The sequence below is a fragment of the Dipodomys merriami genome, unplaced genomic scaffold, assembly GCF_024711535.1.
Source record: "Dipodomys merriami isolate MVZ:Mamm:240054 unplaced genomic scaffold, mDipMer1.0.p SCAF_13, whole genome shotgun sequence".
Taxonomy (NCBI): domain Eukaryota; kingdom Metazoa; phylum Chordata; class Mammalia; order Rodentia; family Heteromyidae; genus Dipodomys; species Dipodomys merriami.
The window spans coordinates 23,738,954-23,757,189 of NW_027202604.1; the positions used below are offsets into that span (position 1 = coordinate 23,738,954).

General features: G+C 46.2%; 1 protein-coding gene across 17 annotated transcripts in view; it reads right to left on the reverse strand.

Moving 5' to 3' along the window:
• Nucleotides 1-17,608, reverse strand: part of Magi1 (membrane associated guanylate kinase, WW and PDZ domain containing 1) — a 551,837-nt gene extending 534,229 nt beyond the window's left edge. For 9 of the 17 annotated variants that reach the window (XM_070018901.1, XM_070018900.1, XM_070018899.1 and 6 more), the window contains exon 1: nt 16,740-17,089. In XM_070018901.1, the coding sequence (XP_069875002.1) occupies nt 16,740-17,043 (304 nt within the window). In that variant the 5' untranslated portion in view covers nt 17,044-17,089. Of the gene's footprint in view, nt 1-16,739 lie in introns of all 17 variants that reach the window. The other 8 variants (XM_070018902.1, XM_070018906.1, XM_070018904.1 and 5 more) reach the window with 4 other exon arrangements.
• Nucleotides 17,609-18,236: the final 628 nt, after the last annotated feature.

An 18,236-nucleotide genomic window follows, 5' to 3' on the forward strand; every position in this document is an offset into this window, starting at 1 on the left:
AAATTCCTACTTACCGCTGTCTGCTAATCTTTGTTGTTGTTGAGTCTATTTGAGTTTTCTTATTCATTGTAACCAAAAGCATCAAGTGATAAAATGGTTTAACTGACAAATCTCAGCCTCACCTGGGGCCTCCTGACATACAAAGTTCAGGTTGAAATAATTTTCCAACCTCCCATTATATTAGGAGCTGGAGACAAGAGCAGCCAGCAGAAAAACAGAAGACCTCATCCTAGTCTCATGGAACTACTCCATGTAAATCGTTTACAAAAAACTACACATTGCCATGTACTGAATTTCTCTCAAAGGCTGTCATCAATAAGAGCATTAATGAAACAAAAAAAGACTAAAACACAACCCACCTTCAGTTTCCTAATTTAAGAAGCCTGACTCTACCGTCATCTTAAGATGGAGGGGACAAGACTGTCCTTACCATTTGTAATAGCATTGCCTCCTAGACTGGACAGTCTAGCCACGGGTGGCTACCTACGTCTATACTATTCTATGTAAATAAACTTTTAAATTTGCTTCTTCAGACACACTAGCAACGTTTGCCACATGTGGCTACTGGATTAGCCATTAGTCCACATCGTCATATAGATTAATGTCCTTCCTAGGAAGTTCCTTTCTGCTTAAAAAGACAAGCAGGGTGGCACTCAGGGAAAGGATCTTCTCTATTGCCACACTGATACCAGAAGCCTACAGCAGGAAAGCAACCTTCCCCACAATTGCACACATCCACTGTTGTGCTCGTAAAAAGAGTATCCGCTCTGATAACCCAGTTTCCTTCCCTTCTGAGCCCCATCCGTGTTCATTCTAGTGTACGTGAGGCTCTGTTGTCACCATGTATTAGGTGGCAATTGGAACTGAACAGGCCAGATTTTTGCATCTAGAGCTTCAAACTCTGGACTTGCCACCACCAGCCAGAATTGGAACACCAGGATGGCACAGGGCCCACTGCCCAGGCTTCTGACTCCACCCATTTGACTGGGGACCTGTCATGCTCCTTCCTATGCAACAGACTGGGTCATGTGGATTGTGAAAGACCCTGTTTGGAGCACTATTCTTTGGATTCAGGACACCAACTATGCAGGAAATGGGAATCAGAATAGCTAATGAAGCCACCACCTCCTGGTGCCCATAACTTGTCAGCTCTCCCAGGAAATTCTGACGGACTTCTCATTTGCCCAAATCCCATTTGTGAGCCAGTGTTTCCAAAGCTGATCATATTCTCCAAGCAGCTCTGCCTGCAATCTGTTACAGTCATCAGGTGACCAGACATGACTGATAACAGGTGTGCACTTCCCTCCCCCATCTCACACCCCTCCCCCAGACTGTTCCTAGTGTGTCTTTCCCCCAGGAATTCGGACAGCAGGGCCGGCGGTACACCATGTTTTATTCAACGCCATGGATAAAATCCTTCCACCAAGAGCCTGGACCGGTTAACAATCAGCGATTGGATTCAATGGCTTCTTCTCACATTTATCTTTCTTGGAGATCATGTATCTCACAGAGACTAAGTAGAGCTTCTATTTGCAGCTAAAATGTTATAGAAACAGCTACATGCTGCACAAGCAAGCCAGAGCCCTTTTTTCCTCCTGCCAGTATTTCCCAATGAGTTGGAAAGACACAAACAGACTGACAGATACAGGAATACTGCCTTCCTCGGCTCTCCTATCTCCCTGACTTCTCTCCTCTAAATCATGGCAACAATGAGATAACTCTTCTCTGCTTCCAAAGGAGTTTCCCTTCCTTTTCTGAATTTAAGGGGGAAAATAAATGTATTGAAACAACAAATGTGGCTCATAGGCTGAAGCAGGAAGAAGCCAATACATATTCCTGGACGCAAGTCTAAAACAGCAGCCTCGTGTCATGGCCTTCAGCTGGGATGAGCAATTACTGATCTTCCTCCCTGGTGTCTCAAGGAAACTCAGGCTTTTGGGCCTGTGTCAGTCATTTGGACAGGAGATCTCAGTTACCTATTATCATTAGAATGCTATAAAATAAGCAATCATGACACAGCAGGGAAATGCAACAGTAAGAGCTCATTACCTATGCCCTGCCCCTCTCCCTCAGGGTCAGTAAGCAACTCTGTTTGCTGTTTGCTAATCCTGGCTCAAATGAATACATCTATACTGGGCAGGGGTGCAGCTGTGGGTTTGCACTTTAAAATAGCCAAGCTCCTCTCTCTCTCTCTCTCTCTCTCTCTCTCTCTCTCTCTCTCTCTCTCTCTCTCTCTCTCTCTCTCTCTCTCTCTCTCTCTCATCCCTCTCTTTTCTCTCTTCTCTCTCTCCTCTCTCCTCCTTCCCTCACCTCCCCCCAATCTGTATACTAGGGTTTGAACTCAAGGCGTCCTGCTTACTAGATAGGCATTATCTTCTAAGCCATAGCCCCAACCCTTTCTGTCCCTTCTGTTCTAGTTATTTTGAAATAGAAGTCTCAGGCTAGATAGAAGTGCCCAGGCTAGCCTCAAAACTCAATCTTCCAGATCTCCCCCTTGTGAGTAGCTAGGATTATAGGAATGAGCCACAGTGCAGTACCCTGCCAAACTCTGCCCTTTAACGAAAACCAAAATACACAAATTTTACCGAGGATCACCCATCCTAAAGCACTGTGAAACAGAAGCCTTGTATGCTATGTTGCATCCTTAAGTATTTTAAAGTAACAGACTGAAGACAAATTTCATGCAAAACTGGGGCCCTCTGGGGGACCCCAAATGTAGTTAACATAATTCAGGAAGCTGATCAGACCATCAGTTCTGGCTCACACATGAAGTTCTGGATTACAGAGAGAATATCCGATCTAAAAATTGAATTCCTAGACAGCTTAACGGAATGTTCCATTCTGGTATTGGTGTAGAGGAAGGGAAGGGGAACAGAGAAAGAAAGAATTGAGTCTATATTGAAACATAGGAAACTTTACAGTCTTCTCTACAGAAACACCACATTAACGAAACTCATCTGAATTATCTGAGTCCTGTTCCCTTGCCTAGTGCTGCCTAAAGCAGCAAATCTAGTGCTCACAATGAATTATGCAATGCACAACAATCCATTATGCAGGCAGGAAAGAAAGCACCAAGGACTGCAATGGTTTACAGAAAACAAAATTCTACCTTGTAGCACGGGTATTGAGAAACAGATGCCCACTGGTCTCAGAGGTCAAACAGGATCTGAAAGCATGCACACATGGAGGATGCTTTATCTGTACAGTATCCAAACCAATTTTTTGTGCAGTGCCAATACTGGGGTTTGAAATCAGGGCCTGGTCACCATCCCTTAGCTTTTTCACTCAAGGCTAGTATTCTACCACTTGAGCCACAGCTCCACTTCCAGCTTATTAGCAGTTAATTGGAGATAACAGTCTCACAGACTTTCTTGCCTGAGCTGGCTTTGAACCACAATCCTCAGATCTCAGCTTTCTGAGTAGCTTAGATTACAGGTGTAAACCACAAGCGCCCCCCTCTGAATAAATATTATTAGGAATTCTCTCATCCTATTTCAAACCTTTCTAAGTGATAAGCATGAAAGTTCATTCATTCTTTTATTTGTAACATCATTTGTAACTCAGCAGAAAAAAGACTCCATTTCCATACTGGGGCATCAGATCCACATGAATGTCCATTTCAAAATGTGGTATTTTGCACCCAGTTCAAACTTTTGGCAGACGGGGAGGGCAGAAGCAAAATATTCCAAGAATTATGATCAGCTGTCAAAATAACACTCTCCCCAGCTCTTCTCAACTACAACTGGAGAGCTGTCACTGGCTGGGCCTCCATGAACCTACATGGACTATTTTCAGTGCCAAATCAAACCACGTCCAGAATGTATTATTCATTCCCACACACATTTCTTGGTCCTTTTTGTCAGCTGGTCACTATCCGGAGCTCTGAGAATCCAGACATCAGAAATCTGATTATTGCTCTCAGAGAGATGAAATATGAGAGACAGCAATGAGACCGTCAAATACATAAACAAGAGGCTGCACACTTGTCGCCTGAGGACCAAATATGGCTTCCAGATGTGGTCTGTTTGATTCACCCACACTTTTCAAAGAACTCTGAATCAACGCTGAAAACTGGCAAAGTTCACTTTTTAAAAACTTCAAGCTTGTGGGTTCTCTTGAAGAGTGGAAGGAGCTAGCAACACCTGGCCAGCGATATTACATGGAACCACAAGAGAAAGCCTGGAAGGGCAGCAACTCCTCCTTTCAAACAAGGTAAACCCTTCCAGTGTGCCCCTGTTCCCACCACTCCTTAATGGCCTTTAAAATACATATTCAGTATGTGGATTCATCATGACTGCTACAAATAAACTATAAATGCAGTAGTAGGCATTATCTCCTACAAGTAGAGATCAGTGAAAACCTATAAAATTCTCATAGGCATGCAAAAGACTTAAGTCAATATATGCTCTGGGTGGTAACACATTGGGACATTTAAAAAGTGTAACAAGCAGGCTGGGAAGGTGGCTCAGTGGTAGAGTGCTTGCCTCGCATGCATGAGGCCCAGAGTTCGATTCCTCAGTACCACATATGCAGAAAAAAATGCCGGAAGTGGCACTGTGGCTCAAGTGGTAGGGCAGCCTTGAGCTGAAGAGCTGAGGGACAGTGCCCAGGCCCAGAGTTCAGCTCCCACAACTGACAAAAAAAAAAAAAAAAAAGATAGGTAAGCTAGATACTAAGGTTCAACATCATATACAATGACCAAAAACAGATGCATTTGACATTGAAGTGATAAAGCTACCTATATGTAGTATTTAAAATTTGTGCCTAGTACATATTTTAGGCACAAAGAAAAAAAATCTCACCAAATATGATCTATTCTAATAACAAAGACAACGCCCTCTAACCTACAAATACATTTATGCATGCATACAGATGGAAGGGTGGATTAGAATATAGTGTTAACATATGTATTTCTCTGGGGTGGGATTAAAAGCAATATGCATACATGTTCCTTCCATATTAACATTTTTCTGAATTCTACACATTGTTTAAATATAGAACAAAACTGAAGTTCCCCAGGAGGAAACATGCTACAGAAACACAGGCCAACTATGAACAGTCAGATCAAGGTCACAACACAATTTGAGGTTTTAAAAGATTAGAAACCAAAATCTTGGTACAAATGTTTTATATTAAAAGAAGAAGAAGAAATACACATGCTCCAACACCAGAGAAAGATTTTGTTGTTTTTTATAAAACAACTTGATCTTGTGCTTTGAATTCCTAACCAAGTCACACAGACTTAAACAGGCTGATAAGTTGGCGAAGGAAATGAACATACTCTCTCTATCAGATATAAATGCCAAGGCTTCACCAACAATCCAGGCGGTAAGATACTGACATTATTGAAATCAGGCCAAAGTGGGGACCTCCCAGGGCCATGTGACTGAAGCAACAACTGCACACATCTGGCCAGAACAAAGGCCCGCAAAAGACCTTCAACACAATCCATTCAATATTTTCTCTACAGTTCAAAATGCTACAACAACTGGCAGACAACCATCTTAAATCATCCCAGAAAACTCAGACATATGGCTAAGTATATGTAATATGCCTTAAAAATAAAACGTGGATTTTCGAGGCAACAAGATCTTAGGCATGAATTTATTTTTAATGTAAAAATGATGCCTACTTGTTTCCCTCCAAAGAATTCAACTCAACAGATACTTCCTGAGCGCCTACACAGCGCAGAGATTGCACCACATATAAAACAAGAGTGCAGCCTTCAAGACACGTGTGGTCCAGCACAAAGACAGCTGGAAAGATCTACAACCACAAGGCACTGTGGGGACTCTGGAAATAACCACGTGTGCGCTAAGTCATGAGACCACCGTGGAATTGGTCTCACCAACGGTATTGGTGAAAAGATCAGAGGGACAGAAGGTAAGAGCAAAAAAGCAGAATTGCTTAAAAACATGTGTTTGCTGGATGGTAAACACCTTGAAGAGACCATTATTTTTATTCTGAAGACAGACTTCAGTGGAATCACCAGGCTTATTGCACAGTCTCAGTCAGTCATATCTCAAAAAAAAAAAAAAAGGTGCATAGGGACCCCACAATAGGAGGGGATATGCAGACAAGACATTGTAAATGTGGAAATCTAAGAGAACCAGGTAGAAGCAGGTGGATGTAAGTTTCAGCCTCGCTTATGTCAGTGGACTGGGTGAATAACTTGACCTGTAAATCTATACTTCTAGTGGCTGAAATGAGAACAATCATCCATCCAGGTAAACCCTTTAACCTGAATCTTGGTGATATGACAGAGGACAAAAACAATCATTACAATTATGAAGGCAGGCGTTTCCAGGCTCAGACCTATTTGGACAATTTGGACTAGATAATTCTGTTGTACATTGCAAGATGTTTAGCAGCCTCCCCAATCCCTACTCAAAAGATGCCAGTAGCCCCCAATGCTGGACGTGTCATTTGACACTGCCAAATGTCTAGGGGGAAGGAAGAACAAAATGGTGGTATCTTTGACATGCCTCCATTTCTCAACTAAAAGTGAATGTATTCTACTGAGTGCTACTTAAAGGAATGAAACGAAAGTACTAAGTGTTTTATATAGGTTATCTCACTGAGTCTTTCCAACCAACCAGTAAGACAGGCATTATTCTAGTTCCCAACTGAAAGAATGAAAGTACTAATGGTTTAGCCTGTCATTGCTAAACCCAGGCCAGCTAACTCCAAACCCTTATAACCACTAAGCTTTACTGCCTCCCCAGGTGTATTTAAGAGGGGAGCCCACACAAGGTCCTAGGAAAACTGGAGATCTTGGAATCACAATCTCCAGGATCACTGACCCTAGTACTAGCCTGACTGAGTCACCCAAGAAACAGAAAGAAAACCTACCCTCCTTCCATGCATTCTCTCTATGACCTGAGCATGATCATTAGAACCAATCCATCACCCATGACCTCACCTGGGAATCTGCCACATCCATCCCATGTGTCTGAACCTATCTAGTCTAAGCCTTTGAAACAAAACAGCATCTGAATCATGCAGAAAAATGAGAGCTTTTTCTAGCTTGAAAAGCTCTCCAGAGACCTGTGTACTACAATCTCCATCTCCCAAGAGATTCTTTCTTCTCCCACAGGTACTTTCAAATTCAGCCTTCCAACCATAACAGAAGCCATTATTTTCTGAGCAAGCACTATGTGCCAAGCCTGGGGCCATGTGGTTTCAGTCCTATTTTATTCCTCCACCAACCCTCGAAAGTAGGTAGCGTTGTCATGTCCCATTTTCAGAGGATGAAATCACAGCTCAAATGGGTGAAATATCTTGCCCCAGCCTGCCTTCTACACTTAGCTAGCTTGGGTGTAAAACCTGAATCTATACCACCTTGATAAATGGCTATCTGTGGTGTGTTTCATGAGCAGCCAGACCATCCTGTTAATATTGTATCTAGCAATCATTTTGAAACATGGGGTATCTTTGGAGAATAATCACCACTTAATTACACCATCATGCCACCGTGCATAAAGAGCCTGGAGTCTTGTCTCAGAACAGACCAAAAGATTAGCATTACTATGGAAAACATCACGGAGGCCCATTAAAAGCACACAAATGCCTCGGGTCTGCAATAACAGGCTGATACCTGAGCCGTGTGAAGGTGATTGTCTTACATAACCCAGTCTCACCATACTAGAGATGGTAACACAAAGCCCATGTGCACAGCCCACAGGAAAACCCACTCACAGGCCCTGTGGGGGTGAGGGACTTTAACAATGTTCCCACACATCCTCAGCATGCACCTGCTGTAAACCTATACCATTACCCCCAAAGGTGCCCTGTGATTTCAAGTACTTCCACAGACCAAAGTGCATCACCCAACTCACTCTTCCTTTTGAGACCACCTCCCAAATAAGCCACTCACATTCAAATTCAAATGCAAGGTCTTCTTCTAGGGACCTTACAAAGATAAGGATGGTAGGGGAAAGGGAGGAGACAAGGCAAAATGGGCAGGGGGCCAATGACTGAGCTATTAAGGGCTGCTGTGCACAGATCTATCCCTAAAGTCAACAAGATCTTCAGGGTTCCTCTTGTAGGTGCAGGGGTACAGGTGACCTTTGTTATGATCTTTATTATGAAATCAGTACTCAGTCTTCAAGTCAAGGGCCTCCTCCATGCACAAAGGTTAAGACTGGAAGTACAAATTCAGTGCAACCTCATCTATGACTCCAAGGAGATCTTAATACATTGATTCTTCACTCTTCTCCTTGACAGGAGACCAGAAACACAAATGTACTTATTTGTAAACCAATGATATCAACATCAATTGAAGAAGGCCAGTAATACTGTCTTCAAAAATATTCCTGGGGGCTTAGTGGAATGTGGCTTAGTGGTAGAGTACTGGCTTAGCATGCGTGAAGCCCTGGGTTCGATTCCTCACTACCACATAAACAGAAAAAGCCAGAAGTGGCACTGTGGCTCAAGTGTTACAGTACTAGCCTTGAGCAAAAGAAGCTCAGAGACAGTGTCCAAGCCCTGAATTCAAATGGACACTGGCAGCTCACGCCTGTAATTTTAGCTATTCAGGAAGCTGAGATCTGAGGATCACAGTCTGAAGCTAGTCTGGACAAGAAAGTCCATGAGACTCTTATTTCCAATTAATCAAAAAGCTGGAAGTGAAGCTGTGGCTCAAGTGATAGAGCACTAACCTTGAGCACAAAAGCTCAGGGACAGGGTCCAAGCCCAGGACCAGCACTACACACACACACACACACAACATTGAGAACAAACAGAGGTCAGGAGAGATGAATTCCATTTAGAACTTCAACGAAGATATTTAGCCAATACTTAAGCAACTACTACAGCAGGAAGGAAGACATGGCCAACATCCTGCCCACTCTGAATATCTATTCCAGAGAGAACTTCCTTATTCTGCAGTGATTATAGATTCCCGAGTGAATAAAGCAAAGGAAGGGACAGGGAACGACAGGTTGCAATGAATGCACAGTGTTAAATAACACGGGCAGAGGAGATCTCACTGAGAGAGTGATCTTTGAGAAAGACTTGAAGTTCATGACAGAGAATGCCTATAAGATGCTTAAGTAGAGATGAGAGCAGGCCAAATGTTGTAAGTTTCTGGAAGGGCTTTTTTTTTTTTTTTCTGGTGGGTTATGGGGCTTGAACTCAGGACCTGGCTGCTGTCCCTGAGCTTTTTGCTCAAGGCTAGGTAGTGATCTACCATTTTGAGCCACTTCCAGTTTTCTGGTAATGATTCGGAGGTAAGAGTCTTGGGACCTTTCTTGCTGGCTTTGAACCTCAATCTTCAGATCTCAGCTTCCTGAGTAGCTAGGATTATAGGCATGAGCCATTAGCAACCAGCTTAAAATGGATTCTTATTCTGGCTTTCACTCTAAGCTAAAGACTGTAGACATGATCATAAATAATGGATTATTCTATCAATTAACTATTGAGCTATAGAAAGAGATTTAGTCAAAAAAGACAGTGTTCAAGTTACATTTTCTAATTTTGGATATATGCAATTACATTCAGAACACCATCCTCACAGAATAATGATAGGTCCATCATTTTGTTTGTCTTTTTTTTTTCAATTAGTGAGATTTATTAAGCTACAGGGTAGGCATTAAAAACATTATTACAAAATAGTGTATTCAGAGTAAACAATATTAGCTATTTTGTTTACATACAAAAAAGGAAGACAATCACCACATAGTGACTAATAGTTGGCATTTGCTTGTGTCTGGTATGCTAAAAGATCCCGTCACAGCCTCCCCTCGATGCCAAAACAGTTGTTTCAATGACATCAATGGACAGCCCCTCCCTGAAGTAACTCCACAGGACTCAGGAAAAGAACTAAATAAATTCTCAAGAAACAGGGGAGGTCACCAACAATGCATGGGATACAGCATCTCAGAGCACCTGTAGCTGCACCAAGACAGGTACGATTATATAACCAGATTTCTAGAACATGAATGTCAGTCTTTAACAAATCTGACAGCCTTTAGTCAGGAGTACACAAAATCAGTATATCCTGTTACAGGTATATACAAACTCCAAGAAAGGATTACTGACATCACAGAGCAGTGTTTTGCATTAAATGACCATTGTTTATAAAGCCAACATGCTGCACGTAAACCCTCCTAGCGAGAAGATGTCAGAATGTTTTCTCTTAGAAAGCTTTTAATTGCCCTAGTAAATATCATCAATTTTGCCATCAGAAACAAGCTGAGGAAAGAATGCCAACTATCATACTAAGCCAACTGTATGCCATTGCTGCCTCCAGTCAAGTTAATCTGTTTTTAAGTAACATAGTCAATGGCAAGAGGTAAGTACTGGAAACAACTGGATAAGTCACATTGGCTGTCCTTGCATAATTTATACACACACACACACACACACACACACACACACACACACACACACACACACACACACTGTGGAGTATTCCAGGGTAAACTAAAAATATCCCTCTGAGTGGGGTCTTTGGCAGCAAGAACAAAAACAGATTGTTTTTTTAATGATGTATAAACACAAAGAATGAGAACCAAAATCTATGGCCATGAGATTCTCATTTCCAGGTGACCAGCAAGAAGCCAAAAATGCAGGTGTGGATCAAGTGATAGAAAACCAACCTTGAGTGAGTGTGAGGTCCTGAGTCCCAGTACTAACACGAAAGAGGGAGTTCTTAGTGATGTTGAAAGAGCAGGTCCCATGTCAGCAGTAAACAGAAAAGCCCCTCATCCTCTTGCCCACGGAGAATCTGAAATTCCACACTGAGAGACTTGCTTGTTATTAAATTTCAGTTCTAGTCAACAGGAAAAAATTCAAGAATATACTTCATCAGACCTTTGCAGTCCTTTCTAGCCCAGTATAAATTACTGCGCAGAGGGAACTAGCTGATTGAAAGAGCTGGTGATGAGCAGAGCACAGAGCACAGATCCTAAGGCAACTAAGGCAGAGCTGAAAGAGGAAGTACGATACTGCAAATGGTCTAGATCTTCTTGAACAAACAACATAAAATGCATTTATCCACTGGGCACCAGTGGCTCACGCCTGTAAGCCTAGCTACTCAAGTGGTAGAGCGCTCACCTTGAGCTGAAAAGCTCAGGGACAGCACCCAAGCCCAGAGTTCAAGCCCCAAGACCAACCAAAAAAAAAAAAAATGCACTCATGTAACTGAGTTTTAGTGAGCACCTATTTGTGCTCACTTAACACAGGCATTGGAAAATAGAGGGGTGAACTGGAGAAAGAAGAGAAGCTTCGTGTTTTGTGAAACTTATATGGTTGAGTATGACAGTATGTGGAGACTAGAAAGACACCAGCAGGGTAAGGGATGGCTCTGGAATCAGAGAAATCAGTCTGTGGTACCCAGCAACAACATAGACTAGCTTGGGAGACTCATTATGTTTTCCTCCCAATAAACACACTTTACTACCAACCAAGGTCTTCCCACTATGAGAGACCACTATCAAGCACTCAGGAGGAGGATTCTAGGATCAGGTTATAAAAGAGAACAATGAAGGTCTCTGACAATATCCTAAGAAGAAGAGTCAAAAGCCAGGCATGGTTATGCATACCGTAATCCCAGCACTCAGATAGGTAGAGACAGGAAGATCCTGAGTAGAAAGTCAACCTGGGCTTAAAAGCCCTAAAAAAAGAAAAGTGGCTCACACCTGTAATCCCAGCTACTCAGGAGACTGAGATCTGAGGATTGTGGTTCAAAGCCAGCCCAAGTAGGAAAGTCCGTGAGACTCTCATCTCCAATAAACCACTCAAAAACCAGAAGAGGCACTGTGGCTCAAGCAGTAGAGCGCTCGCCTTGAGCTGAAGAGCTCAAGGACAGCGCCCAAGCCCAGAGTTCAAGCCCCACAATGGACCAAAAAAAAAAAGAGGGGAGATGGGGGGAGAGAATCAATCTTGAGACCACCTAGAGGGAAAAAAGGAAACAAGCCCAGACATTCCAAATAAACCAGAAAAGACAAGGCACAATGTTTTAAAATGAGAACAAAATAACAGCTATTTTGTTAAAGAGCTATTGTCATAAAACCCAACTGGCCCAAACAAACATATAATATCAGAAATCTTTTTTACAAAAAGGAAACTGCACCAAGAACTATATTGAACCATATGTGGTCACAACTTCCTCCCTGTGGTAAGGAAAAGGGTCTGGTGGTGATGTTTCCATTTTTAAATTGTGTCTTATTTACTGTCTCCCTTTAAAAAAGGCGGGGGGGTGAGGAGGGGAGGACAATTTCAGTTCCTGAGCAATTTGGAAAACCACAGAACTCATCTACAAAAATATGAAAGCGTGACCTATAATAATATACCCATTTGGGAAACGGCAATCACACCATTTTAAACCTTTGGCGTCTGGGTTATTCATGGAAAGCAGTACTGCGGGGGGTACAGAGGTCCTAAAAAGAGGCATGGCTAGCTAGGCTGGCATGAAGAAGCTTCAGCCCACAGAGGGGGACTTGCTGAAGTCACGGGAGCTGGCACGGCCTGGCTGTGTCCTAGGATACCTGCTTCATTCAACGCCATCTTCTCCATTCCAGGCTGCACAGGGCAGCCTACCGCAGCATTCCCCATATACAGCAAGCACCAGGCATACATAAGGGCGTTTTACAACACCCTCCATCACCCACCTGAGGCTTCTCTGACCACCCCCAGGGTCTGAGTCAGCAGGGCTGGGGGAGATGGGGCATTGGCATTTCCAAGCAGATCCCAGGTCTTATGCAATTCCCCTGACAATCAACTCCCAGCCTAGATGCAGGACCTGGAACTGGAAGCAAGAGCTTTGGGATGACCATGAGGCTGGGCTCCAGGAATCTTCTGCCCCTTCCCACAGGACCCTTGAAAACGTTCTCTGAACTCTTGGAACCTCAGTTTCCAATATCGGAGTCCAGTTTAGATAGATGGAGAAGTTCAGAGAAAAAGAAGGGCCCATAAAGCATCACCTTTGCCAAGCACCTAATATATTCTGTTTTGTTTGTGTTGGTGCTAGGGATTGAACCCAGGGCCTTACATGTGCAAAGTACTGCTGGCTGGACATACTCCAAAGTAAAAAATACCAGCTACACCCTATATTGAAGCTTCCTTAAGTACATTTTTTTCCCCTATAAACACTGGATTGGTTAAATTTCAAGGCAGACCAAAACCAAAGATTGGCAAGGATGTAAAACAAATGGAACACAGCTTTCTTCAGAATACTCAAGCATGACAAACAGCCCAAATATCCACCAACACAAAGGAAAAACTGGTATATGTATACAATGGAATACAACATAGCAATAAAAAAAAGAAGCAGCCAGTGATACATATAAATATATGAAATAGTGTGTGAATTAGGGGGGGAAAGCCATGCACAAAATAAATACCACATTATTTCATTTTCATAACATTTGAGAACAGATAGGTGATAAACAGAAATAAATTGAAAAGCCTTTTCTTTTGAGAGGGGAGGGGGGGAGTGGCAGGGGAGGTGGGAAGTATTAATTGGAAAGAGACCTAAGAGAATGTTTGGAGTGATAGAAATATTCTCTATCCTGACTTGAATGGTAATAAAAGCACACAGTTTGTCAAAGTTCATCAAAGCAGATCCTTTGTATCTGCTTTGGTACATGCACAGGTACCAAAAGAGCACGATATTCCACAATGTATATAATTTTCATATTCTATGCATTTATCAAACTTAAATTTCCTTAAGTCCATTTCAAAGGATGTGTACATCTTCTCACAGATAAAGGATACCTTTATTTACATAAATCATATGTATACACATATAACATACATACACATGAATGTATATATATATATATATATGTGTGTGTGTGTGTGTGTGTGTTTTTAAGCATTTTGGACTAAAAATTGTCCTCTCCATTTAAAATAAAGCTCTATTTAAAATAAATATTTATTTACATAACTATACATAGCACATATAACATACACAGATGGAGATTTTGTGTGTGTGTGTGTGTGTGTGTGTGTGTGTGTGTGTCTTTAAAGCATTTTGGACTAAAAACTGTCCTTTCCATTTAAAATAAACCAACTCCAGCCCAGCTAGTGCATTTGGTGAGATTTCTTCACAGTTCAGTCCAGTTTGGTATTATACCATTTGCTACAGACTATTTTGGTCCATGCCTCTCTCCAGAGAACTGCCATGACAGAAAAAAACAGCATCTTCTCCCCCCACAAGAAGACAGTGACCTTTCCATGCAGACAGAACCCCAAATAACCCTGCATCCCTACAAGAGATAAACACAAAAGTTCTATTTTTTCTTTAGCACTTACTAAGTACCAGCCTACCTGACAAGATTAAGACACAGTAACAAGTCCCAATGAGACCGAATTCTGTCATGCAACTGGAATCACATTCTCAATATGAAAGAAGAAACAAGAGGGGTGATATGGTTTCCAGGGCCATCTTCATTGTTAATGAAGACATCAGACATGCTAACTGTGCAATTATTATATGAAAGGCTTTTCGCCTTAAATGGGGGATCCCAAGCCATTCAAGTTCCCCAATTAGTTTCTTTCTTTTTTTTAATTACAAGTAGATTCACATCTTACACATTCACACACCCTGCTGTGGACATTTCTATACACAGGAATCGTTCTGAGGGAAGGGAATTCACTTCTGCCAAACCCAACAGTGTCTGAGAGTTCTCTTGATTCATCCCACCAAACTTTCCTCTGCTGAAACTGAGGCCCCTGGGAACATGCCTCCAGGCTCTCCGATAATTGGTGGAAGGAAGATAGGGGCTCAGCTACAAGCAGCCTCTGGCACACAACAAACAAGCCCCAAGTCAGGACCCATTAGAACTACCAGACAACCCGCAACCAGGCCTGTCCTTCCTTTGCCCTTCTTCCAAAATGGCCCTGAACTGAGATTCACAGCTGTTCCCGCCAAATGCTTGACTAGGTATTTTCTCTGTAGCTCTTATCTTGTCATAATTTTCAGGGTAACTAGCGGGAAATTTTTTCATCCAAGATCCTGGATAAATAACTGTTTGGATGCAACTGGAACACAATGGTAAGAGCTCATTTTGCTGAGCACTGACTATATTCCAACCCCATCTGCACACCTTTCCCCACACTGGCTTCCAGAACTCACACAAGGCAGCTTGCAAGGAAAGACAAATCACCCCGCAAGACCTACACCAAAGCCAGGAAACGTGTCACGAATGTGACACAATTGTGTCCTTCAATGAGCTCACCAGCACCAATATAGAAAGCAGGACTTTAAAGGAGCAGGGAGGAGGAAGTAGCAGTAAACCGGTCGGATGCCTGGGGACTTCCTGGAGGAGGTGTCCAACTGGAGATTTTTTTTTTAATGGACACAAAGCTTTCCATCCAAATGCGTTGGCCTATCAAGCTCGCAAAGCTACCGAAGGCCAGGCCATCATCCTGGCCTGCTCTGGCCTCCATTTCATCTGGAAGACGCCTGCTTCGGAGGAGAAAGCTCAGCCTCGCCCTCCTTTCCTTTGACACACTGCTCCAGCTGCTGCCTTCCGGATGGGAACATATGGCAACTTTTCAGCACATCCCATTTGGCCACCTCCTTGGGTGCTTTCATCGGACAAGCTGCGTCTCCGCGAGTGGACGCGGGAGGCGGCCCTGTGTGGAGGGGCGCAGACACGGGGACAGCCCCTGCCCTGTGCCAAACTGGGATCGGTGGAAAGGGCCCAGCGCCAACCCCAGCCATCAAACGCATCCCTGATTCAGAAGCTAGGCCTCCTCCTCCTCCTCTTCTTCCTCTTCCCCTTCCCCCTCCTCCTCCTCCACACTCTCTCCAGGTTGGAATCTGCATCCCTTCCCGCCTCAAAAATCCAGCCCCCAATCTTCTGAGCCTCCCACCGCAGAGGTTCCTTCCCTTTGGGATCCGTTGTGTGGCCCTGGGCAAGTCATTTACATCATCGGGGATCCCGGGGTCTGTATCTGTGATTCGGGATTGAATGAGAACAACTGGGTCTGGCCACCTAAGTGAAAAGAGTTTTCACCCAGAGGCTCGCGCGCGTAGTAGGCTCACAAGAAACAGTCGCTGCCCTAATTAATCACCACTAATGATCACAGGCACCCTCGTGGGGAGACACTTGGACTTGATCCCCGCCAGAAGCGGAACCCCCGCGCCCTCCCCCCCCCCCCCACCGCGTCTCCACCGGGAGTCGTGCGTCATCATCCAGCGGGAGGGGAGGGGGGAGCTCCTCCGTCGGCTGGGGAGGCTGGGGGGGGGGGGTGGAAGCCGCCGGGGGTCGGTCTGGGCTCAGCCCACCTTGGAGGGGCTGCGAGGTGCGGCGTGGGGGGGGGAGATAAAAGGAACATGGACCCTCTCCTTCTGCCCACCCACTCGCCAGGTCTGCAAACTTAACAGCCCAAGAACGCGGCTAACTAACGCGCGCTGCAAAGCTCTACCCCTCCCCTCCCCGACCCATCCGCCGCCCACCCCAATCAAAGAACCCAGGAGGCGTCCACCAGCGCCCGTGCCTCAGTTTCCCCAACGCCCCCCCCCGGGGAGAAGGGCGGGCAGGCAGGCGAGGCTGCGGCCCCGGACAGTCGGCGGCCAAGGACACCCCGCTTTCCCCGCGCCCACCCAGCTGTTGGCCCACGTCTCTCCAAGGCAGGTGGGCGAACGACTCGCAACTTTTGTGCCTGAGTAGTTTGCTCCACGCCGGCAAGCGGGAAACCGAGATGGGGGTGGGGAGGGGGGTGGGTGTCCCACGGGCCGACGCCCCCCCCAGCCCTCCTCCATAGGTACACCCCGGGCGTCTCACCTGGTCGGACGGCTTTGAAGGTGACGGCGTCCGGGCAGCTGTCGATGACTCCCTGCACGTCGTAGCGGGGCAAGCCGGACACCCGGATCCCCTGCACTTCCAGCAGCAGCTCCCCTTCGCCCAGCTTCGGGCCCTCGCCGCCGCCGGGAAGCCCCGGAGCCTGGGCCGCTCCGAGGTACGGAAACTCCCCGTTCTCCGCGCCCCCCAGCACCGTCACCCCCAGCTCGCCCTGCGGCCCCCGCCTCACGGTGCATTCGTGAACCCGGCCAGTCCAGTGGTTCTTCCTCTGCATCACTTTCGACATGATGAGCTACACCCCCCTCCCTCTTCCACCTAAAGTAAGGAGAATAAGGATAATAAAAGGCGAGACAGGTGTCCCCCCCCTCCCACGGCACAAGCCCCCCGGTCCCGAGCCTCGGCCGGGCTCATACGAGAAACATCTCCGCGCCGGGAGCGGAGCGGGAGGGCGAAGAAACTTGGCACACACCCGCGCACTCAAGCCATCATAAAACAAACTTTCCGGGCTCCCCCGCGAGCCCTGCCCGGGCGCCCGCCGGCTTTGTTTGCATTCCTGTGCCTCCGGGTCCACGCTCCGGCGCCCGCCCGTCCGCCCGTCCGTCCGTCCGTCCGCGCTCGCGGGACCAGAGTCCGCTCCGCGGCGCCCGCACGGCTGGCGGGTTCCTCCTCTGCTTCCTTTTCTTTCCAGATCCCTTTGCAAACGCGGCGATGCCTCCTCCGAGCCTCCCGCCCGGCTCGCCTCCTCCTTTGCGGGTAAGCTAGTCCTCAAGCCTGAGCCAAAAAAAAAAAAAAAAAAAAAGCCCTTCCGTCCGTTGCCGGGAGCCCCGGAGACGCGGCTGCGGGGCGGGGAAGCGGGGGGGGGGGGGGGGGGCAGATGGAGGACCCCAGGGAAAGGCCCGCGGCCCCTTTAAGCAGATACAAAGGCTCCGCTTGTTTTGTTACAGTTCATTCTATTGCGCGCCGCGGAGCGCCGCGGCCGGCCCCCGTGGAGACGCGCGCGCATGCGCCTCGTGGCCGCCCGCCGGGCCGGCCCGCCCCGCCCCTCCTCCCCGCAGGCGAAGATTCCACCGCGCTTCCCGTCGGGTCCTAACGCCGACGCGGCCACGGACGCCAACTTTATCCCCTCTTTTCTTCCTGCGCGCCTTTCCTTCTTCCTAGTCTCTCGGTGCCCTCCATCTGCCAAGGGCTTTGCAGTTGGGGGAGCTGGGACCCCCTTCTTCCCGCGCGCGCGCGTTTTGCCCCCCTCCAGCTGTGCGTAACTCTTGGGGTTTGGGGGGGTCTTTTTCTGGGGAGGGGGTGTTGGTGTTTCCAAGGCATTTCCAACAGGTGGGGGTGGGGAGGCTGCCACACTCACCTTCGAGCGCGCACTCACGCGCACACACGCACACGCGCGTGCCCTCCCGCCGGCCCTCGGCCCCGGGCTGGCCACGCGGCCGGTCACCCGGTCCGGCGGGTCCCGCCGCCTCCCGCCACATGGCG